This window comes from Python bivittatus, unplaced genomic scaffold (genome assembly GCF_059951505.1).
Source record: "Python bivittatus isolate LINGU-HERP-01145 unplaced genomic scaffold, Pbiv_v1 ctg000840_np1212, whole genome shotgun sequence".
Classification (NCBI taxonomy): domain Eukaryota; kingdom Metazoa; phylum Chordata; class Lepidosauria; order Squamata; family Pythonidae; genus Python; species Python bivittatus.
In genome coordinates, this window is record NW_028277113.1 from 18,999,929 (window position 1) to 19,026,502 (window position 26,574).

The window sequence follows — 26,574 nt, forward strand, 5'->3', positions numbered from 1 at the left end:
GATCATATAATATTATAACTGGAGGGCTTGTATTTGTGAGCAATTTTAACATATCCCTGTGCCAACAGCGTGGCATTTGTGGCTGGGGCAATGTCGCTTCAAACAAGCAAAACCTGCTTCAGAAAGAGCAAGCCCTGTGCTTGAAGGGGGATTTTCCCATCTCCTGGGATCCAATTGTAGAGCCTGCTGGCATGGCTAGGAAAAGGTATTCAAATGCAGAAGTGGAAGTATGCCAGCACCAGGAGTCGGAAAAGCAACAGAGGTTTGCTGTCATGGTGAGTGGGAGGGCTTTGAGGGTTGTTAATTAATTTATTTAAAATCTAGCTTCCCTCAGATAGCTTCCTTTCAAACTGACTTTGGCATATTGTCTCAAAAACAGAGACAAATGTTCACAAATACATGCACAGAAGCACATACAGCATATAGCACATCATGCTGGCCATTTATTTTCTTTTCTGTTTATGAAGAGGGAAAACTATAATTTTAATTGTGGTCCTGATGAAATTCGAGTAGATGGGATGAAACAGTCAGTTATCAGCCAACCTGAAAGAACAAGTGAGTCTTGATTGGTTAACTATTCTCTATGCTCAGATGTTGTCAGGGAGGGCACGTGGTGAAAGCTGATGGTTCTCTGCAAGCTCTAGACTCTCATGCATTAAATATGACTGTGTTTAGAATACGTTAATGTCCAAGTAGATCTACTGTTAGTCAAATAAGTTCAGATCAGTCTCAAGTGGTTTTAAACTGGATTGTTCCCAAGTATATTTCAAACTGGATTGGGAGACAGGCTGGTTGCCTGGAAGAACCCTCAATCTACAGACTCTATCTTGAGACTGAGTTTGAAATGCAGGTTTATGCCAATTATGGTATTTTTTAAAATTTTCATGTTTCTTCCCCATTTGCTGTTTGTTGCAATATCTTGCCTGATTAGAAGCTCTGCACATGTCAAAAGCTTGCATACTTTTCATGCCATTTTATCTGATCCTAAGGAAAAAAAAATGGTTCTACCATGGATTTGCTGGGGATGTTAGATTGTTTTTCCCTTCAAGGAGAATATTGCTATGGTACCCACCATGATTGTTGCTACACAAGGAACTATGGTCTCCTTACTCAAGCAGGCAATCCAAGCTTCCATAACTGGTTGCAGCTTAATTATATAGGCATCTCTGCATGTGGATCTTACTTACATAAGATTTTACTTGTCCAATACAAGCAAGCCTTGCTTGGTAGAAAAATTCCATTTGAAGTTAATACAATGACGTGTCTGCATAAATAAATGAGTGATTGAATGCCTGAGTTAGATTTTACCTGTTCAAATACCAACCGGCGGAGCTTGCTGTCAGCCACAACCATCAGATGCCTCAGGTTAGCGCCGACCAAGTTGATTTGTATATTCCAATGGCTTAGGCAAATGGCAATATTTTGTCATTCAGATAATATTTTTCTTCTTGCCCTTTCCCACAGGTTGTCATTTGGGTGACAATACAAAGTAATACAGTGCCAACTGGACGATCTCCAAGCTGTGGCTTTGCTGGTAATGGGCAATATACTTTCATAAAACCTTTTAGAAAATAACTGAACAGGCAATAGTCCACCACTAAGGAACTCCTTCCCCCTGCGAGAGGACAAAACCACTTTGTGAAACCATTTATTTTTCAGACTTAATGCTGATTTGTTTGTTTTCCCTTTGCAGGCTAAGCATTTTCCCATTGTACAATTGGAGTGCTGAAGTCCCAATTATTTTTAAATAGTGACCTCCCTCCCTCACAGTCAGGGGACTTCTCCCATGCGTTACTTGAAAAGGGGTATGTTTTATGGATTGCAACTAGCATTGCCACTGTTTAAGGTTATTAAAGTACTCAAACTAAATTACATTGGATACCATCCAGGCAAATCAGGCATGTTTAAGTCTCATTGATGAAACTTAACCATGTCCTTAATTCTTCTACTAAAGTCAGTGGAATTTAGAAGTGCTTAATTTGCTAGATTGTGGGGGGTTTCCCCCCCTAACATCTGAAAAGGCTCTTAAGAGATTTAACAAGTTGACCATGGCACAAGTTTTCTTAGGTAAGAGCCAACTAAGCTAAATGTTAGAAAGCACTTTGCTAACAATACATAATAAATGTATTTATTAGGTAACAAATGAGTTCCTTTCTTTTATGCTTTTGTTACTGACCTCTCAAGATTAATTTGAAGAAAAATCCATAGAATACTTCACTCTAGAGATATATACTTTTTCACTGAATACTTCTAATATTCAAATAATTTAAAGAAATTTTTAAAAACTTACTTTTCACAGCTGCATGACAGCAGGTAGATATAGAATCAAGCTATAAAAATATGAAAAGGAAAAATCAGGCAATATTAAAAAAAGATTGTTCTTGGTTAAAAATTAAGCATGTAATTATGTAGTGTGTAATATGTAATTATCCTAATTCATCAAAACTTATAAAATAATTTAAAATGGACATGTATAAAAATCACGAGGGATAAATTTAACATATAGACTTGCTATCTGGAGAATTATATTTTTGAAGGAAGAGGGAAATAGCTCTTTTATAAAAAGCTTGATCTCACTTTAAATAGACTCAAAGTATAATTACATTCATTAAAGTTCTGCAGCATTTATTATTTAATTAACTGGTTTAAGCAAGGAAGGTCATTCTAAGGACTGAAATATTCATTGAAACCAGTGGTAAATCAATCAGCCAGGGAATCAATCAATAAATCAATTATTTAATTAGATTTTAATCAGAACTATATCCAGTTCACAACCATAAGAGTAAGTATTTCAGTGATTATGGCATTGGTGAAAATGATCCATGAGACATTAGTGGGTTTTGTAATGTGTTCAAATCTCTGTGTTCCTTTTTAGTGAAGGATCTATTGACTTCCCTTAAACTTTGCCATAAAGATTAATTTGATATATTAATGGATCATTTCTTATTTTAAGAAGCATTAAAACAGTTTTAAACACTACACTGTACTATACTTTTCTAAATAAAAATCTATAAATTCTTCTTTCTGATTTTCAGGAATAAAGGGGAACAAGTCATTTTGAACTAGCTGGGCATTGTGTATATTATATGTTATTTCTTAATTCAGAATGTCCTTTTTTGCTTTGCCTTAATATTTTTTTAACTTTCACAGCATTAAGAAGGCACTGTATGCTGTTTAAGAATCCACTGAAGGAACAATAACAGTGGTTTTATGTCTACCCCATTTATCTTAATATACCCAGCTGAGATCTCATGTGATAGCAGTCTGTGGAAATGTCCTGGAAATATCCTGAGAAACTCTTTCCTCTTTTCCCATTGATCATCACCTGCAGTGGACTTCTTACAGCAGTTTAATCCTATTCTCTCTGTCAAAGATTTCTAGCCTCCCCAAGCTCCTGACTGCTAGGGAACAAAGCTTGGTATGTAGTCCCTGCAAAGGTCAATCATTAACCTGCCCCCACAACAGTTTTAGTTAGATCAAGGCAAGAAGGAAAACTAAGGAAAAAGCACTTTCACTTAGGAATGAATTGTTCCAAATGCCTCTTGTACATTCAGTACCATTCTCTTTCAGCTCAGCACTTCTTAGTTCCTGCATGTATTCATTTCTCTTCAGGCATAATGGCATGGTTGGTCTCCCAGAGATCTGACCTTAAGTTTATTCTAGACACAACACTATAGACCATTCCATTAATTATGAATACACTTGTGTGTATAGAAAGGCACTGATAGGCCAGCCTGGTAATTTTACCTTGTTCTGCAGACTTACCTTAATAAATAAATTAGGGACATATCTTTGTGAAATGCCTTTGGAAGAAAAGAAGGGGGGGGGATCCTTTGAGTCTTAAAAGCCTCAATGTTCAAAGAGGATTGGTGACATCAAACACTTTTATTCATTCTCCCTTTGGTTTGCATTATATATGACTGAGTATATTTTTATATATGTGTGTGTGAGTTCAAGAAAGGAAGACAAAGCATGGGATATACAACAAGCTATCAATAAGACATTTATTTCCATGAGTTATTGATAACCTCATAGCTCATAAGTGACAAGGTAAAGTAGACCCACGAGCAAAGTATGAAAGGCCATCAATAACAATTGGAAATAAATGATGTCTCAAGAGCCTACCCATTGTGTGCTGCGTTTCTATAGCATCAGGTTAAGTTTCAGTTCAGGCTGATGTTGTAGCAACCTGAAGCTCTAGCGCTCTAGCTGAAGTAAATCTCTTTCCATGCGACGGGTGTGTGTGTGTGTGTGCATGTTAAGGGGAGATGGAATCTTCAGGACTATATTTTTACAGTTGTGGGAGATGATGAACCTTCAGATTATAAGAATGAAAGGAGAGATGACTTCCTTTTCTAGAACATTAAATATGAAAAGGAATACTGTTTCTGGGTGGCTATTCTCGATCAAGAAGGCATCTAGATCATAGTCCTTAGAAAGATGAAGTTGATCTCAGGCCCTCTTTTGGCGTCCCCACAAGGCTGACAAGTCTCCTGGGCTTTGGTCACTTTGTGGGGACTCATTCGTGTGAGGTGGTTTCACATAATCTTTTGGCTGCTGTAGCCACTCTAAATGGTCTGGAAAAGAATGGATTTCCTTGAAGTCCCCCAACATGGTCGGGGAGTTCATAAATTTGTGCTTTTCATATCAGTCACACAGGGATGGAGAACCTTAACTTCCCCCACAGAGACACATTTTGGAAGCTACAGCTGAGCCATATCTTAGAAGTCCACAAGGTCACCTCCGTTAATAAGTTTGGATAGCTCAACATAACTGTTGGGTATCCCGTGGGGTTGTCTACATTTAAGGGATCTTACTGGCTCATATTATAATACAGTAATTTTCCATCATATCTCCAGTTAGGTGATTCAATACATTACCAAAAATAAGGTGAGCTATAGAGGCTCTACTGATTTGGACTGTTGGATGAACAATCCCCAAACTCTGACCTTATAGATATTAGAAAGAATTATAATTTCTGGTTTTTGCCCTTTAGCTGTTTATATTTCCTAAAGAAATGAGTGAATAAGCAGAAAGATTTGAAAGTAACAGCATAAAAAGCCCACCCAATCTCCTAACAATTAATTCTGCCGAGCCGCTAACCCCAATTAATTTTCTATAGCAATTTTGGGATTATTGGCCCTCCCCAAACTAGCATGGCCCAGACTGGCTCCCTCCAAATATCTTGGACTTCAGCTCCTGTAATTCTCAACCTTCAGCCATCCTAGCTGGAGATTATGAATGTCAAAGTCCAACTCAAAAATATTTAGAGGACATCTAGGTGAGTAACTCTGCTCACCAAAGTTTGAATAACTCATTTACCCCATTCTAGTCCAAATTCAATGGGGAAAGGAATGATTTTTTTAATGCATGGGCATAGGAGTCTGTAATTAGAATCAAGGTATCCCATTTGAAAAAGAATGAAGAGATTGATATGCCCACCTTTTCCTCTTTTATTTCCTTTCTAGTATGGATAAATGGGAATGTCAAAGAGTTCTATTAGAGTTCAGTCAACAGCAGCTCTTCCCTGGATGCATCTCCTGCTGAGACCTCCTTCCCTTAGCCTTCCAACTACCATTACTAAGGACAGAAGAGAAGAGAGGCAGAAGCCTCTCCATTGTTCTCCAATCCAGTTTCCTCATCTGCTGAATTACCACCTGTCATGCCCATGTGAAGTGGTTTAAAGAAAAGGCCAAGACAGTCCCAGAGCTGGAGTTCACTTGCAATTTGCAACACCTTAATAGCCTAGCAACCCCAGTTTTATTCCTGTTCAGTGACACTGATTCTCTGTTCTCCAAAGGCTCACAGTTTAAATAGTTTTATCCCACTGGTTTATGTTCTGCCAACACTGTCTTTTCTCAATAAGCATCCACAGCACTATGGTGTGAATGTCATAGCACTTTCCCCATTTTTTAGGGGGAGGGGTATTCATGTGACTGCTAATAATAAACCCTTACCATGGGGAGGTGCTTTCATCATAGCAGAGAAGGTGGGGCATATGTGCCCCGTCATCCAACCCCCACACTCAAAAGATTTCTCTACCCACCCCTGTGGACACTGTTTAGTCAGATAAGATTCTTGAGAGATCAGGATACAGTGTTACTATGCCACATCCTGCTACAGCAAGGAGGCTGGAGTCCATGGAGGATCACTTGTGAGGAAAGACTCTACAACATTCCTGAAGTTTCCAAAACAATTAGAAACAAATGTCAAAGACAGGCATCAGAACAAGTACCTTTGAACATTGCCTAAGTTCAGCAATGGGCTGGAAGAGAGAAGAAGCTGAAATTAAATCAAGGCAAAATAGTGGTGCTGTTAGTAAATAGGAAAACGGACATGGGAATTGTGGTGCAACCTATTTGGGACTGGGTTGCACTGTCTCTGAGGGAGCAACTTTGCAGACTGAGAGTGCTCCCTGATTCTCAGCTGCCAACGGGTTTGCAGGTGACAGCTGTGTGGCAAAAAGCACCTTCACATAATTACATCAGGTGTGCCAGCTGCACCCTTTCTTGGATTTGGTGATAATTATCCATGCCCTGGTTGCATCCTGTCTAAACCTTTGTAATGCATGTAGGACTGCCCTTGAAACATATCTGGAAGGTGCTAAACACAACAGCCAGGCTACTAACCAAGTAAACTTCAGGGATCATATGATATCTGAACTGAAGGATCTCCGTTGGGTACCTGTTGCCTAGGGTACAATTTAAGGTATTAAATGGACTTTTAAACTGTTGACTATCCAAGGGGACACATCTCCTTTAACAAACTTGTTTGGTTCTTAAGACTTGCAGGAGAGCCCTCTTGAAGATGCCCTACTCTTAGAGGCTCATCTTTCTGGCACAGAAGAGAGTCTTTTCTGGGTTGCTCCTATGCACTCCTTCAGGAGTTGTATTGTACTCCCCCCCCCTTTTTTTCTTTAGTGTTTATGAAGTCTTAAATCACTCTTTTACCAGGCATTATTTATTTTAATATTTATTCATATTTAGTATGTATTATATAGCATTTATTTTATCATTAATTTTAATTAGTATTTTTAGATTTGTATATATTTATTTTAAAATTTATTAGCAGCCTTGAGTGCTTGCCAGAAAAGCAGGGTATACATTTCATTAAATAAAATCAGACAACTGAAGAGAAAGTTATAAAGCTGAGAACAACTTGAGTATAATCATCATGGGGTCTGGAACAGAAATGTTGTAGTCAATTACAGTATAAATCATTTGGAAGTGTAAGATTTCTGCTATCTAGATAAAACTAAAGTAACAAACTTTTGAAAGCTGCCATGGGAGGATTTTGCCCTGAAAGACGACACATAAGAACTTTAAATAAGTAGATATTTAGGTAAGATAGCATCTGGAGTAGGTCACTGACTCAGTTAATTTGTTTAGTTATGGGTTGTTTTGGGATGTGCTGTTTATTCAAGGGTTGGAAGAAGAAGCATTTGATGAAAGAATTAAGAGTGATGTTAAAGAAGGTGGTGACTAGAACTGATCCATTTGAAGGAGACTGGAACTGAGAGAATGAAAGATTTGGAACTGAAGTATCTCTGGGGGCTGGTCTGTGGAGATCTGTCGTGTCTGTTGGATATTTTGGAGATTCTTTGGTGAATTGTCTGGGTCCTGTGCTGCAGGTCAAAGTTGAGGTTCTTAATCTTTGAAGGAGCTTGGGAGTTGCTGGTCCGGCTAGAGTGGTAATGATACTGCTGGCAAAGTGCCAAGGGAGTGGCATGGCAGTTGCCATTACTGTACCGCTGGGAGTTTTCCTCTGTGTTGGAGCTGGAGGCAGGAGGCGCCCTGGAAGCAGCGCCAACTGAGGAGTGGGAGTGATGGAAGAGGACTTTGGAGGCAATAGTGGCAAACTCCTTGGCTGAGAAGGCAGCTTTAGAGAATGGTAAGGGCTTTCTCATCATTCCATTTATGTGGTTTCAGAAAAGAGAGAGGCCTGGAAAAAAAGCAGCCACAGCAAAAATACTAAGTATTCTCCTCAGTCAGACTGGGGGGCAAAGGAGGGAATGGGAGCAAAGGGTCTTCATCCAGGTTGATTCAAGGAGACACACGGAAGAAGGTTGGTTTATGCCAGCTGGCACACATTCCAGGAAGGAGACACTCTGTTGGGCCATGGTGCCAGGTAGCGGAGATGGGAGCAGTGGAGTATGGCTTTCACATCCCACATCCTTAGCCAGACTTTTACAGTGGCATTGGCATCTGTACATGATCAGGTACATTGTAGTCCTAGGAGGGAATCTGTCCCTCAAGAAGGTGCTAGTTACACTTGGAATGGGAGGTTTTCCAGATGTGAGATGGGGATCCAGAAAGAACTTTCACCTGGGTGAGATTGCAACCTCCTATTCAATGAGGACAAGTGGGTGTGGATGATCCTATGTCATTGTTGTGAGGAAATGAAGGACTGGTGGGCCAGCATGTTGGTCTGCAAAAGTGAGATGATTTGGTATGGATAGTTGTGTGGATTTTAGTTAGTGGCCTACTGTCTGGAGACATGTACTACAGTAGTGGGAAGAGTAAGTTGAATATTCCCCCCTGGTCTGAATGGTTTATGATATGGTGGGCCCTTTAGGCTGGAGGCCAGGAGGGTGGGTGGAGGATCACCTTGGGCGATTCAGAGTGGGTATTCATGTGGTGATGGGCATGGGATGTTATGATGGGAGCCAGTGGGCAGGCCGTTTCAGGGTAAGATGCCCCCAATGTGTTATACTGGTGGCACATTCCGGCCCTCTGCACTCAAGCCCAGACCCTGGTCAGTGGACCTACAGAGGCCCAGGCTTTTGGCTGCTGCTGATGAATGCCAGGTCAGTCAATAATAAGGCCCCCCTTATACATGACCTTATTGGGGAGGAGCAGGCTGACCTGGCATGCATTACTGAGACCTGACCAGACGGGGTGTTGCCCTTTCGGAAATGTGTCCAGCCAGGTTTAGGGTTTGGCACCAGCCGAGACACCAGGGTAGGGGACAAGTGTGTTAGTGGTCATCCGGAAATCTCCGCTGGCCTTCAAGGGCTCTGCTCCACAAGTTGCTGGATGTGAGACCCTGTTCCTGAGGATGGGCATGCGGGATCAGTTGGGAGTTTTGCTTCTGTACTAGCCTCCCTGCTACATATCAACCTCCCTGCCTGAGCTGCTGAAGCCATCTCGGGGTTGGCGGTGGAGTTCCCCAGGTTTATGGTGTTGGGGGACTTTAATCTACCATCCCTGGGGTTGGCCTCGGAGGCAGCTCGGGAGTTCATGGCTACCATGGCGACCATGGGCCTATCCCAGGTCTTCCATGGCCTGATTCAGGACAATGGTCACACTCCAGACATGGTTTTCTTGTTGGAGCAGTGGCAATATGATCTGGTGGGGGATTTGGTACTATCCCCTTTGTCATGGTCAGACCACTCCCTGGTGGCCTTGAGATTCTCCTATGCTGCCCCCCTCCACAGGGAGGCGGGACATATTCAAACGGTCCGCCCCCGGCAACTGATGGACCCACAAGGGTTCCAAAGAGATCTGAGGTTTGTTCCTGAGGCCTTGCTGCAGGGTCCAGTGGAGGCCCTGGCTGCAGCCTGGAATAAGGAGGTGGCCGGGGCCTTGAACAGGATCGCACCTGTGCGGCTTCTCTTGGCCCATCGCCCCCAGCACTCCCCATGGTTTACGGAGGAGTTAAGGGTGCTGAAAAGGGCCAAGAGACATCTAGAGCACTGCTGGTGGAAAACTAAGGATGAGTCTGACCAAACACAGATTAGAGCTGCTATTAAGGCCTACCTCATGGTGGTAAGGGCAGCCAAACGTCATTATTTCTCTGCTCTTATTGCATCTGCAGAGTGTTGCCCGGCGGCCCTGTTTAGGGTCACCCAGTCCCTCCTGGGTGGGGAAGGCTCGAAGAACCACCTACAGGGCTGTGCAGAGGAATTTGCTGAACACCTGATGGATAAAATCACTCAGATCCATTCCTAGTTGGAGGCCAAGCATGATGCAGGTCCAGTGGAGATGCCTGGGGAACAGACTTACCCTGTTATCTGGGAACAGTTTGATCTTGTTGGACCTGAGGAAATGGACAGGGTCCTCAGGGCTGTTAGTGCAGCTACCTATATTTTAGATCCTTGTCCCTCCCGGTTGGTTAAAGCCACCAGGGAGGTGACATTAGGGTGGGTACTGGCAGTGGTCAATTCATCCTTGCAGGAAGGGGTGTCCCCAGAGCCTTTTAAGGAGGCCCTGGTCCACCCCCTCCTCAAGAAACCATTGCTGGATCCCACCCTTATGGACAATTTTTGTCCAGTTTCCCACCTCCCCTTTTTAGGAAAGGTGGTGGAAAAGGTGGTCACGCGACAGCTTCAGAAAATCCTGGCGGAAACGGATTATCTGGACCCCTATTAGTCAGGTTTCAGGCCCGGTTATGGGACAGAAACAGCATTGGTTGCACTTTTAGATGATCTCTGGCAAGACCAGGATGAGGGTAGTGCATCCATCCTTGCTTTTCTTGACTGGCGGCTTTCAGTACCATCGACTGTGGTATCCTTTTGGGTCGGCTGCAGGAGTTGGGACTGGGTGGCACAGTTCTGTGCTGATTCAGCTCCTTTCTCCAAGGCTGATCCCAGTCAGTGTTGATAGGGAGTGACAGGTCCAACCCACGGCCCCTACTTTGTGGGGTGCCTCAGGGTTCAGTGCTCTCACCAATTCTATTTAACATCTACATGCAACTGTTGGGTGAGATCATCCAGCACTATGGGATGAGGTATCATCAGTATGCTGATGATACTCAACTATATATCTCCATCTCTGGTGACCTAAGTGATGCTGTAGTTACCCTTTCACGGTGCCTGGAGGCTGTAGGGGCCTGGATGGGGGACAACAGGCTTCAACTGAACCCTGGTAAGATGGAGTGGCTATGGGTATGGGGAGCCTCAAGATCTAGGAGTTTATCATCTCTGGTTCTTGACAGGGTTGCACTACCCCAGACAGACCTGATGCATAATCTGGAGGTCCCCTAGACTCATGACTCCTGTTCAAAGAGCAGGTGGCAGTCGTGGCTAAGACAGCCTTTGTGCAACTTCATGTTGTGCGTCAGTTACACTCCTTTCTGGATCGGGAGGCTCTTCGCATGGTCACTCATGCCCTGGTCACGCCCCGGTTGGATTACTGCAATGCGCTCTACACGGGGCTACCCTTGAAGAGTATCTGGAAGCTACAGCTGGCACAAAATGCAGTGGTGCGGACAGAATGTCCCTGGGGGGGCCATATAATACCTCTGTTACGCAATCTGCATTGGTTGCTGGTTTGCTTCCGGGTCCAATTCGAGGTATTATTACCTTTAAAGCCCTTCATGGCACAGGCTCCAGTTATCTGAGGAGCCGTCTTGCCCCCATTATATCAGCCTGACCCACTCAATCTGGCTGAAGCGGCATGGTGCAGGCCCCACCAGTCAAGGAATTTCAACTGGGGGGGGGGTCTAGGAAGAGGGCCTTTTCTGCCATGGCCCCTACTCTGTGGAACAACTTACCACCAGAGGTGGGGTATGTCCCCACTCTCATGGCCTTCAGGTACAGTGTGAAATTTGGCTATGCCAGATGGCCTGGGGGCCGGATGGGGACTTGCACCATTGGAATTGGCTTGTGGGGTTACTGATTCTACCACCACTACCCCCATCATCTTGAATGTTTTAGTCTTTTTATGTATATAGTCTCTTTATATAGTTTGATTTCTTAACTAAATTAATGTGGATATTTATATTTTTAAATAAATATGTTTTTTATTTTATTTGTGATCTGTCCAGAGTCACCCTCTGGGGGAGATGGGCAGCATATAAATTCAATAAATAAATAAATAAACAAACTGATCCCAGTTGTAACAGGTCATGTGATATATGGTGAGGGAATTCCAGAGGAAGGGGGAGTGAAACCTGGTGGGGATCCCCACTTCCATTTCAGCTGTCCTAATCCTGTTCCAATGAGCAGATGGCTTGTGACTTTGACCTCAAGTTGCTTATCATAAATGCCATGTCCATTCATAATAAGACCTTGCTTATCTGCAATTTGGTGGTAATGAGCAGAGACGCCATACCTATAATCAAGGCTTCTGCTTCTGAGGTGACGGAATGTGAGTGCTTGTATGTTAAAACGGGTCATAGTAACAAGTTAGGTATACCAGCTGTTCTCTCACTTTTGGATCTATTTTGGGGGGTAGTGTTGGGGCATGCTGCCAAGAATCTTTTGATTGTGATGGGATAGAAATCTTATAAAATAATTAATTAACAGAAAAAAAAAGTCATGAAAAGTGAGAGGGTTAATTACACCAAAATCCTCCAGCTAAAACAGGGAAACTAAGAAAAAAAATTCAAATGCTAATGTCTAAGGAGGATCTGTAGTCCAACCTATCTTGGTAGCCACAATGAAATATAATAAATATTAATTCAGTTTGCACTCAAGTCTTGGTGACCACATGGGCACAGCCATATAGAAGTGGTTTGAACATTCTTCTTTTCGGATGTTTTTGACTTCCCAGTTTGAAAAGGCAACAAGCGAGTGATTTCTATTAATGATCACATTTGGGCCCTAGTTTCAAACAAACTTACTTTAGAACCATGCTGACTAAAGAATCTTAAATAAGTTAGAATAACTGAAACAGCTTCTATATCTAACAGTCAAAAGCATCAGCAAGCATGTGATAAAGATAATCCAAAACCAAAAGCTAGCACACGCTCTTGCAGTCAGGAAAATTCTCTGATAAACAGGGGTCAGGCTGAAACACAGCCAAGCAAAGAGTAAACAGGCAATTCTAGTCTTTTAAAAAAATAGAGTCTAAAAAATCTTTAATGTATCAGAACAGGTTTGTTTGTTTGTTTGTTTGTTTAACCTAGATGTTGATCTTTGTTTCCAGAAAAACTACAACCCCTTGAAGAATGTGCCAATTTAAATTTCCTACTGGACAGACCATACCTCGGTGCTGGAGTACATCTTGTACATGCAGAAGACCCCAGATTCTATCCCTAACATTTTCTACAAAAGACTAAAACGCTGGAAGGCACCTGTTGTTAATGCGGGCAGCAGTGCACTGGTTAAGTCCAGGGGCAGATTCAGTCTAAGGCAGCTTTCTCTGTTCTTCTCTCATTTCTTCATTCAGAATTGTATTATATTATTTTTCTAATCTTTTATGGCTTGGCTTTAAGGCATAAACAAAATGAAGTGTACGTCCGGACGATAACTAATTTGGCCGATGTGCTAATGGCACTGCTTAGGACAGTAAAAATTAAAACTGACTAAAGAGCCACAGAAAGTTGTCCCCAAATCACATGGCAGAAGAAATGTATTGTCAGCTGAAGAACTGAACTGGCCATAATTATTTGGAATTATTATTTTTAGAATCATAGTAGAAAGGCTTCAGACAGTGATGTCTGATATATATTTTCTCAGAAAAATGCCCCATGGACTTACATTACAGGGTATCTCCAGTACTCCTAATGAGAGAGAGGATGCTTAAAATATTTATTATTTATTTTAAAAGATTTATATAGCCACCCATATTGCAATAACCCTGGGTGACATGCAAAACAGTAAAGACAACAACAACAACAAATCAGTAGAAACTCTATGGACATTTTGGTCAGAAATGACCAAGGATAAGAGAACTGTTTACAAACTCATTGCTCTACTGGAGAAAATAAATAATAAATAGTTTACAGTCCTTACACTGTATGACTCTACAACATTCAGTGTTGTACAATGTTGTACAGAGTCATCTACAACATACAGTATAAGGAATGTAAGAGGCACTGTGTAGGACAGACAGGCAGAAGACTAGCAGAGCGCTTCCATGAACATGAATTAGCAGTCAGAAGACATGATGAAAACTCCTTAATGTCACAACACACGGACAGACTCAACTATACTTTCAGCTGGGAAACTGTGAACATCATAGACCAAGCTAAATCCAAAAATGCTAGGGAATTCCTGGAAGCTTGACATTCAAACCAATTAGCCATCAATAGACACATAGAGATAAACCACATTTACACACCATTCAAAAGAGACAATAAGACCAGAACACATCTCTCCAGCAGCCAACACCCAGATAAGCAGGGATTAACACCAGACAAACAATCAAGCAGAAAACAATACCCCAATCAAGGAACTACCAAGGAGAAAACCATACCCCACCAAAACTGTCAGGGCAAGCTACTGTATATAAACAAGGACCAAAACCCACACTCACACTGATGATGTTACCTAGTTGGATAATAAAATGCCTGCAAGCAAAAAACCAAGCTCAGAGAGCACCAAGCACTACACAGTTCAACCCTGTGCTACAGATATTCTTTTCTATTGATATTTACTGTACGTGTTTTTAAAATTGTTCTTGTCTCTTCAACTTTTTCAGAAAATTGAACATTATAGATTCTGCTTATAGGCTTGCCTAAGCAGAACTGTTGGTGCCAGTGCATATGGTAAATGTGTTAGTTATCATCTGCACAGATTGCTTGATATTTATTTACATGGTGCTAAACATAAATATTGGCTGCATTTGTATCCTATCCTTCCTCCAAGAAACACAAAAGAGCATTTTAGCCTAGCAAGACCCATGAAAAGGTAAGTTGTATCTGAAAAATACTCACTGACTGGCCCAGCAATTACTTTAGGTATATAGAGATAGAAACTCAGATTTTTTTAATCACCGAGTCCAACACATTAGCAACTATACTAGACTGGCTTTTATTTTTTGTCTATAATGCTTATATTGTTATTCAACATTGAAACATCATCTCTGCCAATAAAACTTTTAAAAGACAAGGCTGAAACATATATCAGTTTAAACTCGAAAAAGAGAAGGAGGATGACTTTGACAAAGATATATAGATTGCTCTGGAAACAGGAGAATGGGATCATTGGTTCATTCATAAAATAGCACGTGAATAATATTGACTTCCTACATATCTGTTTGTCACTGGATAACTATACAGCATGGAATGTATTCTCCTCTTCAGTGTTTTCTCCATGAGACTCCATTCCAGGGTTCTTCTTCTGACAAACCCCCCTCCCACCATAGTCAGCATTTCATGTATACTAAGCATGCTTAGTCCTCAATGGATAAGGATTCCCCCCACCCCATGCCACTGATAACCTCCTCTTTAAGCCCAGATGCTACATAAGAATATATGCTCCACTATGACTATTAGAAATAGAAGAAATTATATATAGGTAGTCCTTGTCCTCGTTTAGCGACCACAATTGGGATCGGCAACTCAGTTGTTAAGCAAAGTGGTTGCTAAGTGAAACCAAGATTGTGCTTACAATCTTACTTCAGCGTTGCTTTGCTTTACAGATCTGCAAAGGTCATAAATGCAGGCATTGGTCACAAAGTTACTTTTTCATCACTGTCATAGCTGTGAACAGTTGTTAAATTAGGCAATTGCTAAACGAGGACTTCCTGTAAGTATTTTTAATGTACGTGCACCCATGTAGACAGACCTGTCTCACACATTGTACTGTGCCACAGTTGGTTTAACATAGTTTGATGAGTCCCCAATTGACTGGGTCTGCACATTAAGCCAAAACCAAAAAACCATAATTAACATTATACATGAACCAGACAGTAAATGCAAGCATAAACTCTTAAAATTGGAACACAGTTTGGCATCTTGAAAAGCTTAATTCATTTTAGATGCCCAACACACCTAAAACCCACTGAAAAAATACAGAAATTGAAAACAGAATGAATTAAAAATGAATTAAACTTTTTTTTCCACCTCTTTGCTTGCTTGCTTGCTTCCTGCATTTACAGTATCATCTTTCTAGTACTGTGTTCTGAACAATGTCTTAAATTTATATTTAAATCAGTGAAAGTGAACAAAAACAAGATACAAAAGATAAATAGCAGCTTATCACAAGTTTGAAGTGTTTTCAAGAGGCAATAGTATGGACTTCTACACCTAAACTTCCCCAGCAAATATATACTGTACTCTTGCTGATTAAAGTATGCTTGATTTACAATATAAACTGAATATAGGAAGCTGGGTATTTTATTTTAATTCAATATTGTGCACTTTGATAGTTGCATATTTTAATTATATCATAAGAAAAAATAGTATGGCTAATCAACAAATTTACGCATTCAAAACATTTCAACTTAAATATTTGAACACAAATTATTCTAATCTGTACTATGTATTTGAACACAGACTATGAGGCGGGAAATAAGTTTTTTAGGCCAAACAATTTAGAAGATTTTATCAGACTTCACAAATGCTCAGACATTTTACTCCTGCATGCTTGTTGCACAGTTTCAAGAATAGTTCAACATTAAGATGCCTCAAAATATGTGCACATCTGTTCAGTTCAGACTGGCACCAAGAAAATGGGATTCATACTGGGATTTCCCACCAGTATCCTAAAGTAGAATCAGATTAGCTCTAAGAGCCTATCCCATACAATCAAAACAATTAACTACAGTAATAGATCTAGTTTCACACAGATTCTAAATAAGATTGGAACAGTGAGATATAGTTCACCTACTCAATCCAGAAATCATGTTTATTTAGCATGGGATATTCTTCACACTATCAAGATTCTGTGGAAAAGTTATTACTGCAAAGAAATGTATTAAAACTTTATTAAAGCTACTTATATTTCCAAAGAGGTCACCAAATTAAAAAAAAAAAAGTGAATCGTATCCAATTCTGCATCAGAGTTCACTGATAAATATTTGCTCCTCCATACTAATGCTGTTGTCTTTAGCCATGTTCTACTGAAGTTAGGGAAACATCCAAACACAGTTCATTAAATACTGACATTTCAGATAAGAGTAGCCAGATCCTACATATATATTGGAATCCACTGACTAAATTCTAAAAGTATTTTTCCTTATCTGATTTCTATGTGCTTTGCATCTTAATTTTGCATGCTGATTTTACTAGATCTCCTTGTCAAATGTAGGTTCCTAAATGCAATTTTCAAGACAAGCTACAGTTTTTGTTACTGGGGTTCATGTATGTGGGTGTGTTCATGCTCCCACCCAGTTTCCATTTAGTAGCCTTTTAGCATTCTAGAGTTCTGGGCATTCCAGTATCAAGAAGTGGAGTGAAAGAGGCATATATGACTCCCATTAAAAAACAAAATTCTCTGCATAGCATCTGATCAACCAGAGCATGTAGGCTGTTTAATCTGGAGTCCACACTGATGAGTGGCTTTTCTGAGTTCAACATAAGTGGACTATACAAGAAGATCCAAGGCATTTATTTATGTACTTCACTAGTCTTTCAGAATTACATGATTCCATGAGTATAAAATGCTCACATGGCTAAAAAAGGAGAAGTGACCTTTTATTTATTACAATGAAGTTTTTGCTCATTAGTCAACATTTCCAGGTTTTCATCTGGAATCTTGCAAGAGGACTTCAACGAAAGTTGCGGCAAGGCATTAAATTAAGAGACTGCAGTCCACTACAATTATTTCCACAGTCATTTTAACACACTGATTCAAAGCACAGAAATTCAGGCATTTCCAGCGTCATATTTAAAATGGCACATTGAACAAATACGTGATCTGGGCACTAATGAGGTAAATTAAGTTATAGGTATGAATTTTACATCACATGGATTATTATATGGCACTAAGGAATTTTAAATATTCCCCCCCCCCGCCATGAATTTTTAATCGTGATGTGCTCTTATTCAATGTAGCAATGCAATTGGTTCTCTTAGCAAAAAACAACAACAAAACTTTCTATTCCCCACCACCACCACCACAAATTCCCGCCAACTTTCCGGACTTCAGAAGTGATTGTTGTGAAGGAAAATATTCTGAGTGTCAACGATAAACCCGCGGGAGGGGCTCGAAAGCATAAAAAGACGTGGAATGAAGCCTGAAGCCGCTGTCTCCCACCGTCTCCTTCGGGGACTAGCTGGAGAGGTGATAATTAGGCAGCCTGAAGAATAAATGTTGAGAACAAAAAGAAAAAAAACAGAAGTGATCACATCAGCCATTGCTTCTCTTCGACTTGAGATCCAGATCTCAGGAGGAGCCGCTCCTGTCGCGGCGCGGACTGTTGCAAGGGCTCCCCGAGCCGCTGGGGATCCCAAGAGCCAGGCAAACCATAGGCAAGCCCGACTGAATTCCATTCGCATTCCCGCAGTTCCTCACAAGGAACTTCTTCTTTCCCTCCCTCCGTCCCTCTCTCCTCCCTCGGGTTCCACAACCTCCCTTTCCCGAGATCCTATACAGCGTTTGACAGAATGGAGACAGTTGTCATTGGCTAACGCGACGTTCCACGGAGAAAATGGCCGCGTCCGATTGGCTAAAGCGCAACGCCGTATTCTCGTGCCTCATTTTTTTAATGTCCACATTATCCCTCCCATAGTCTTGTGTCTCACCCACTCGCTTATTCTCCCTCTCCCTCCCCTTGGACTCGGGCAGCGTGTGCGCCCCGCCCAACCTGTACCCCGTGCTCTATATATAGATAAAGCGGAATAGCAAACTGGGCAGAGCGGAGGTGGTTGGGATCGGAGTGAGAGCTGGAAGGGGAAGTGATCGGGCAGACTGATTGATTGGGTAGGTGGCGGCTGGATTTTTTTTTTTTTAATTTCCACCCCCACCTCCACGATTTGTAATTTTCTACTCTCCCTGCTTTCCCCCCTCCTTCCTTTTTGTAAAATCCGAAGATCGTGAGCGGTCTCTTCATCGCCTTGATTTGCCCAGCAAAAGAGCGCTGCATCGCCTCTTGTCTTGCCTTGTCACCCTGCGGGCGGGAGCTGTTTGGCTCCGGCGCCCAACGGCTCTTGCCGCCTGCTTCTCTCCCTCTTTGCACCATGAAAGCGGTGAGTCCCGTACGACACCCCAGCAGGAAGGCACTAGCTAGCGGCTGCTGTTGTGGAGGCGGCGGCGGCGACGGAGGCGGCGGCGATCTGGCTCTGCGTTGCCTGGCCGAGCACGGCTGCTACAAGGGGAGCCCCTCGCTGGGCGAGGAGCCCGCGACCCTGTGTCTTCAGTGCGACATGAATGACTGTTACAGCCGCCTCAGGAAGCTGGTGCCCACCATTCCACCCAACAAGCGGGTCAGCAAAGTGGAGATCCTGCAGCATGTGATCGACTACATCCTCGATCTGCAGCTGGCCTTGGAGACGCACCCGGCTCTGCTCCGGCCGCAGCCGCCGCCGCCGCCGCCGTTGCACCCGGCAAGTTACCCTGGAGGGCCTCCCCGGACCCCGCTCACGGCGCTCAACACCGACCCGGTAAGAGCCGCCGCGCCGCTGAACGCAGCGACAGCGGGAAGGGGAGGGAGGGGAGGCGTCTTCGGCGACCAGACGCGCGCACACGCTCCGCTCACCCAGAGGTGGGACGGTGGCGTTTTCCTCGAGGGCGGCCCCCGAGAAGGAGCGGCGCCTGCTCCTCTTCTGACCGACCCCTCCCACCCTTGCGCGCGCTGGGGCAAAAGAGAGCCCCAACCTGCCGCGCTTCGTGCCAGGAATCTTAGCCCCATCCTAAGGGCGATTAGACGCGCGATCCACAACCCCGTGAAACCAGAGTGTTCCTAATCTGGCTCTCTACCCCATTACTCCCCGCTTCCTTTGCATTTGCTTACCTATTTAAGAAATCGTTTCTCGCCTTTCCCCCAGGAGCCCAAGGAGGCCAATATTCCCTTCAGCTTTTCCCACAACAGCAATCCCAGGGTAGGTTGGCTGAGCGATAGCAGGTTCCGTAATAAGCCTCCATGGCTGAAGGAGGATTTGAACCTGGATCTCCGTGTCCGCTTACGAATCGTGATGATTACACCCAACCAGATCTTGCCAGTGGGACCATAGCCAACTCTGTTTTGTAGGACACCTAACCACCAGCTTTGGGTGGAATCATTTCAGCTGGTCCCTTTAATCTCTGAGGACAGAAAGTCTTCAGAGAAAAAATACAGGTTAATTAGGCTGTGAATTGCAAGCCAGTATATTGGTATTGCTTTTAAATTACATAGCAGATTGGAATGGCATAGGTCTCTGCGGGGCTGTGAATATAGGTATATACCTGCCCACTCTTAATAACAAATAAGATAGTTGCACACGCTTATTGAATTGTGCACATACCCAGACTATCCGTTGCCAGCCATTGTCATTCAGGAACTGTACATAACATCCAGTAGTATAGATTTGCGTGTGTAGAGCACGGTTCATTGATATGTAACGGAGCTAATATATAAGCTGTATGTAGAGGTAACTTCTGGTTGATTCTAATGGGTGTTACTTCATCTAGAGTTGTCCTGATCTAACTAACCCCGCAAATACTCTTTTCCTTTACATAGCTATAATACAATGCCCATCAACACCTGGAAGTTCATTATATAATTGGGCTCTTTAGAACTGACTGGATATATTGCTGGAAGCAAATGGAGATACTCATCCCATCAACATGTGCTAGTTATGGTATTTGTGGCTTGCAGGATTGGAGTCAGTATGCTTAGGACTAGAAGGACTGTGAGAAGGAATATAAGCATACTCTAAATAAACAATTGTTGAGTGAAGGACCAGAGAGGACGTAGTTTTGGAACAGCACTAGTCTTCTTCACAATCCATTATTCCCAGACATCAAAAATACACTCCCAGAAAAAATGTGTCATGTGCCAGAGCTTTGGACTGCAGCCTCACAAATCTGTGGGTTTTAGGAGGGGTGCCCTTGCTCGGTTGTGTTGCACTGGGAAAGAACATAAACCCTCAGCTGCAGTTGGCTGTCCCTGTTGGGGTCTACGAAGCAAAAGGTTGTCACCCGTGGCAGCTTTCAACCTGTCGCTAACTGCTGGCCTGGGTGGGGATCTACAGAGAACAGCCCTCGGAGGCTGACAAATTCTCGCAGCTCCCTCTGTCTCTGTTTGAAATTGTCTTGCAACCAGACTGCCAGGGAAAGAGGGCTGTTTATGATTAAACTTGGTATTTGCATTTGCTGTAATGTTCAACTCTTGTTTTGTTCTTGTGCAGGCGGGTGCTGTTAATAAGCAAGGAGATAGTATTTTGTGCCGCTGAACTGCACTTCCAAGGTGAGTATCGTCTTTTAAGTGGTGGGGCTGAGAGCATTTGTCGTTCATATCAGTGACTTTGTAGTTTAATCTAAGGCAGCAACCTTAGACACACTCACCTGGAAGTAAGCCTCCCTGGAATCGGTGGGACTTGCCTCTGTGCAAATATAAGTAGGATTAGATTTCCTTAGCAGTGTGGCACACACCAGTCTTAGGCATGCTTATTAGAACCTAAAGGCAGCGGGGGAATAAAATACCTGTTTCAAACTAGGGCATGAGATTGCAATCCACCAACTAGTTTTAACCTCATAATCCTTTGGTTGAGTTAAAAGTTGCTTGCTTTTGTGGCTCAGAGCGGGAAGCATTTTTTCATTATATTTTCTTTTTAATTCTGGGCACATATTTTAAGAGGGTAGGGTCAGACTACATTGTTCTGAATAACATACACTTATTCTAAAGAGATGTATGCAAAACGGTTAGTGTCTGTTAATCAGTCAAGACTTTCAGTATGTTCTAAAGGGCATATGATGGACAAAACATAAGAAAAATAAACTGCTTTCTTCATGCTTAAAAAAAGAAAGCTGCATTTAGTCTGACTGCAAGGTCTTTTGACTGATGCATAGCTCGGGCTGCCTCTTTCGAACATTCTTTAGGAATTCCCTTCCTTCCCTTTCTATAAAAGTCATGAATAATGCATTATGGAAATGCTGTTGATTGTCTTGCATGTATTTTTCTTTGGCACATAGGCTGTGGATGGCTGCCCGTTTACTTGGATGTAAATCCTCTTTAACTCCATGCAACTTACTTCCAAGTAAATGTGCATAGGGGCTTTTCCTGCCCGTGTGCTTGATCTGTGCAAACAGAAATGGAGGAGTGACTCGAAGGGCACGTTCCCTAACTCCTTCCCTCTCTTCTACTCCCTGGCAAGCTTCTTCTCGCTCGGACTTGCAGCTGTGTATTCCTCTGCTTGGCCTAGCCTGGGAGCTGCCCTTGTTGTTTGACCTGGTTTGTTTTGGGTTGTTGATCAAGCATGTCTTCTGTTTTGTTCGTGGCGCCAGTCAGTCTGGAGCAGAATGGTTCACACCCCCTCCTCTATTCATTCCTCTTCCACAGGTGTGCAGCAAGCAGATCCTGAGCCACAGAAGCAGAAAGACACATTAGAGAGGGAGGGGGAACACAGAGAGAGAGGAAAAAAAATCAGCCACTAGGCTAAAGGAAAAAAAAACTCAACTACTCCAGAATTCTATCCATACTTCCTTTAGAAAGAGAGAGAGAGAAAGAGAAAAAGAATTTTTCACAGCTTTGTATGTTCACAGCATTTTTCACATGACTCTTAACTCTCTCTCTTTTTTTTTTTTTTAGATCAGATGTGAATTATGTACATGTTTGGGAGGGAGGGGATTTAAATCTTCAGTATTGTGTGGTTTTCTGTTGGATTGAAGATCAAGGGCAAAAACTGGAGTTTAGAAATATAACTTTAATGCGTTGAGCAGTCAAAATCTGAAGCTTTACTAATCTACCAGAGGAATTGTAGATAACTTTTGTTTTGACATCTATTGTTTAAAATAGATGATTTTATTGTTTCCTTGGGGATTTTCTTCTCCCTACAGGAATGTTACATATTGTATAGATTAAAATGAGTGACATTTCATACTATGTATATAGAGAGAGGCTCTATAAGTGTAAGTGAGAAAAGTATATGCTTTAATAGACCAACTGTAATTATGAAATATTTTTAATTAAATATTTTTTGTAAATATTATCAAGATGTGTATGTTTTTTTTTTAAATATGTGGGAACATTTCTTTAGGAAAACAATATTTCTGGCTCAAGTGCAGAACTGCTGACAATGACAATATATTGGATGTTGCCCACCCCCCACCCCCATCCCTGTAGACTCTGAAGCTATAGCTGTAGGTAGCTTGGTCCTGCATGAATGCATGAGCTGTCTAACCACCAATAAAATGTGTTCTGAATCCATACAGATGTGCTTTTCTTCAATCCAATTAAAAGGTGTTTGTGTCATACAGTTTTGAGACTTACATTTTGTCTGTTGGGCACTGGGGTTTATATTACAGTGTATGCGAGAAGGTATCGAGATGTAAGAACTGTTTCTTACCCAAGATGGCTCCTTTTTTTCAATCTGGGTACAGTGCTGAGATATAATCAGCGTTTATTAAATCTTTAGTTGTCACAAACATTTTTGTAATACCAAGAGGGGGGATGTTACCCCATAATTTTAAGCCCTGTGGCATATTACTTTGAGAGAGGATTTTGAAAAGTTTTTTGCTTCTGACCAAAGGGCGTACTATCAACAAATGTAAAGTTGCTGTTTCTTTCATCCAAAGACTAGAAACTTGGAGAGTAGGATGGGGTAATAGGGAAAATTTCAGTCTTAATTACTGGTGGAAATCAATTTCAAAGAACTTGTGTAGACCAAAAATACCACAACCAGATGACTGTATTGAAATTATTTTTTTAATATATAGCAGCATTAATTTTATTGCAGCTCTGTTAACATCTGAAATTCCTGTTTAGTGTCTGTTATGTGTAACTTCTACATGTAAACATTAAACTAGATTGATGTGGCTTATGCTGTGATTTGCTTCTTTCTTTCTTTGCCATTTCCATGACTCTGCATATCTGCTTCCCTTTGCTTATACGTGATAGGTGTTTTTATAGCAAAACCTGGATTTGCTATAATCAGAATTGGGGAAGGCTGATCCAAATCTCCTTTCTGCCCAGGCTCTGAGGAAGTTACATATATCATATGATCAACAGTCTTCCACATACCAATGAGGAGGGATTTTCACAGAGTGGGTGAATTAAGTAGGATTTAATTGGGTGCTTTGTCAAGAGTTACCCAACTGTGTGTGAAGCATGGTCTGCTTGATTTTCTAAAAAAAAGTGGGAGGATTTGTTTCAGACGATGAAAAGTGTCAAAGTAAGTTGGCCTGGGGATCCTTTTTTTTATTAAAATATTTATGAGGTAATGGAAATGTGAAAGTAAATTAGATATTGATAAGTGTGGTAAAATGTCAACAGGATCAATGTTTTATTCAAAATGCTTGGTATTAAGATTAAGCTAACCAAAACACTAGCTTGTTTTGCGGGCAAGGAACATCAAATACTGTACATTATGATTAATGTTAAATGTAAATCTGTTAAAAAGAAGGGTTTATTCGTGTGAATTATTGTTAGGAAGCTAGCCACCTAACTGAAGAAATGTAGCTTAGCATGAAATTTAACAAATCAAAACAGCAATGCTTTTGTAAAGCAACCTTTCTTAGAACAGGAAACATTCTTGTTAGTTCATTCACATTCATTCTGTCTGACTTTAACTCCCAAAGAAAAATATTTCAAACAGGTAGATACACTTTTGGCCTGAGATAGCTCCTATCTTGAGTTGTGTGAAAATTAAAGCACAGCACTTAATGAATTCTTACTTGAGGTTATTTTTGCACAAGAGAATATTCAAAGATTAATTTTACTTTGTTTACACTTGAGAGGTGAAAGAAAAATTCTGTCTAGTGCGTAGAATAATGTCAGGTGGGATTTTATTTATTTCATTATTTATTCATTTATTTGGTAGCTCTCTGCACATTGTTTTTAATGCAGACCAGTTCCAATTCGTTCATTCCTGTTGAGTCTGGAAAACCAGTAGTTGAGCACCATGGCTTACAGATTGTATAAGTGCAGCCTAATGAAATGAAACACGATTTTTAAGAATGAGCATGTGTTTATGTCAATTGCCTCTCAATTGATTCACTTATTACGTGCAATTTTTTAAAAAGCCAAATCGCATGTGTCTCTTTAAAACGACCTTGTTCCATCAAAACCTCAAACCTTTTTCCACTCTCATTAACTTCAATTAGAAGGACTCCTTCTGAAGGACTACTGTACATGACCTAGAGGTGACATGTATTAAAGTCTACCTTCTGTGCTCCTGACTGCTCAGTTCAATGGTTACCGTTCCTAGCATAGTGACACTGAAGAGCAAGTACAGCCCTATAAAGGGGAGAGCCTTTGGGTTGTCTTTCTGAAGCATTTCTAGTTGGGCACGCAAAACTAGAGTTCAAGTTGCACTGAGAAGCAGCAGCAAAAGGAGTGCAGGGCACTGGAACGTGCAAGAGCAGTTTCCAGTTTTGAAAAATGCTCTCAAGTAAGGACAATACAGTTGATAAGAATAGATTTTAGTCAAGAATAGATTTTATTTACCAACACTTTGCAGGAGTGGTCTATACCCATTTAAAAAATGACTCAAAACGGTTTGCGAAGTTCATTTTCCACTTTTTAAAAGTGTTTTAAAATCAGTTGTATAAAATACTAAACAACTGGTATGCCATGTAGTTGTGTGATGATGGCAATAACAAATATGACATTGTAAAATATGGTAATAAAATTAGGTTATTGCGTGAGATTGAAGGGAACATAGCTTAACTGTAGTCCATACTTTTCTTTTTAAGATCACCTGCTTATCATGATTTGGAGAATTAGATATTAAAGCTGACATGCAATTAAATTTTAAAAACGAACCCACTTCCATCAAAAAATGGGTTCAAGTATAAGGAAGTAAACCTTCCTGTTTGACATTTATATCTAGTAATATCTTGTGGATGAGGAAACATGCACTTAAGGAAAGCATGCACACATAACACCAGTGCAGGAAATCCCTGGATTGTCATAGTTTTTCTCAGTGGAGTACAGGAGTATTGTGCAATAGCTCTTGCACTGATAGCAGATTCTTCTATCTAATCACTTTACAGGGCACTTGGGGGTTGGGTCATACTATTTGACAGATACAAGAAGACATACAATAAATGCAGGACGTTCTGCACACTGCCTCAACCTGCTTTTGCCCTGCCAGGTGTTAACAATTGCCACTAGAGGAGGGAAGCTTAATTCCTTGGGGTTTCATTCGATCGCCACAGAGAATCCGTAGGTGTTGAGGAGTTTACTACCATTTTTAATCAGATGCTTTTATCTGAGACTCTGTTCGTACTGATCTCTGCATCAGCTTCTCTGTTGATCGACTTGGGTGCCAAGACATATAGGTCTTGACTTGGAATGAGTTGGCAAAAATGTCACTGAATTTTATAGGAAGAAATCACACGATAAATCCTGTGGAAGTATATGTTTTTATAATCAGAAGTAATTCCGTTTACAGTGGGATTTATTCTTCGAGGAATGTGTGCAAAGGATTGCAGCCATGGCTTGATAATTAGCTGGTGGATTGCAAAGGAATGTGAGCCCAGAATTCCATTATTGCATGCTTTTCCTTCCCTGTTTTTTAAAATAATGCAGGAAAATGATAGCTAAGCGTGATCAGATTTCTATTTGATCTTTTTGTTCACTGTTTCTTGTAGCATAAGTAAGGAAACAATTTTAGAATTATGGGGTTCTGCTATCCATATTTAATTAAACAGATGTAGGCATGCTCAATTTAAGTTGTAGGAAATGCTACTTAATTTGGTTGTCAGAAATTATTTTGACACAGATTTACACTGCAGATAAACACATTTCACTACAGTAGTAGACAAATGATTGGCTATAATCCTCAATTACATCCAGGAATTGCACATCATCCATACATATAGAA

General features: G+C 41.4%; 1 protein-coding gene across 3 annotated transcripts; it reads left to right on the plus strand.

The window, feature by feature from the left end:
* Window positions 1-18,460: 18,460 nt before the first annotated feature.
* On the plus strand, window positions 18,461-23,565 carry ID4 (inhibitor of DNA binding 4). Of its 3 annotated transcripts, XM_088130768.1 has the most exons (4): window positions 18,461-18,532; window positions 18,643-19,212; window positions 20,938-20,996; window positions 22,089-23,565. In XM_088130768.1, exons 2-3 carry the CDS (start codon window positions 18,790-18,792, stop codon window positions 20,980-20,982), a joined length of 468 nt encoding a protein of 155 aa, XP_087986894.1. In that variant the 5' UTR covers window positions 18,461-18,532; window positions 18,643-18,789; the 3' UTR covers window positions 20,983-20,996; window positions 22,089-23,565. The 3 variants fall into 3 exon arrangements, with proteins under 3 accessions (XP_087986894.1, XP_087986893.1, XP_087986895.1); XM_088130767.1 differs by having other exon boundaries at window positions 18,462-19,212; XM_088130769.1 differs by having other exon boundaries at window positions 18,462-19,212; window positions 22,338-23,565.
* Window positions 23,566-26,574: the final 3,009 nt, after the last annotated feature.

Excerpts from the sequence above, each read along its gene's own strand:
- ID4 (XM_088130768.1), top strand. The coding sequence starts at position 18,790 with ATGAAAGCGGTGAGTCCCGTACGACACCCCAGCAGGAAGGCACTAGCT. Across the intron at positions 19,213-20,937 it reads CGGCGCTCAACACCGACCCG|GCGGGTGCTGTTAATAAGCA; the intron begins GTAAGAGCCGCC and ends GTTCTTGTGCAG.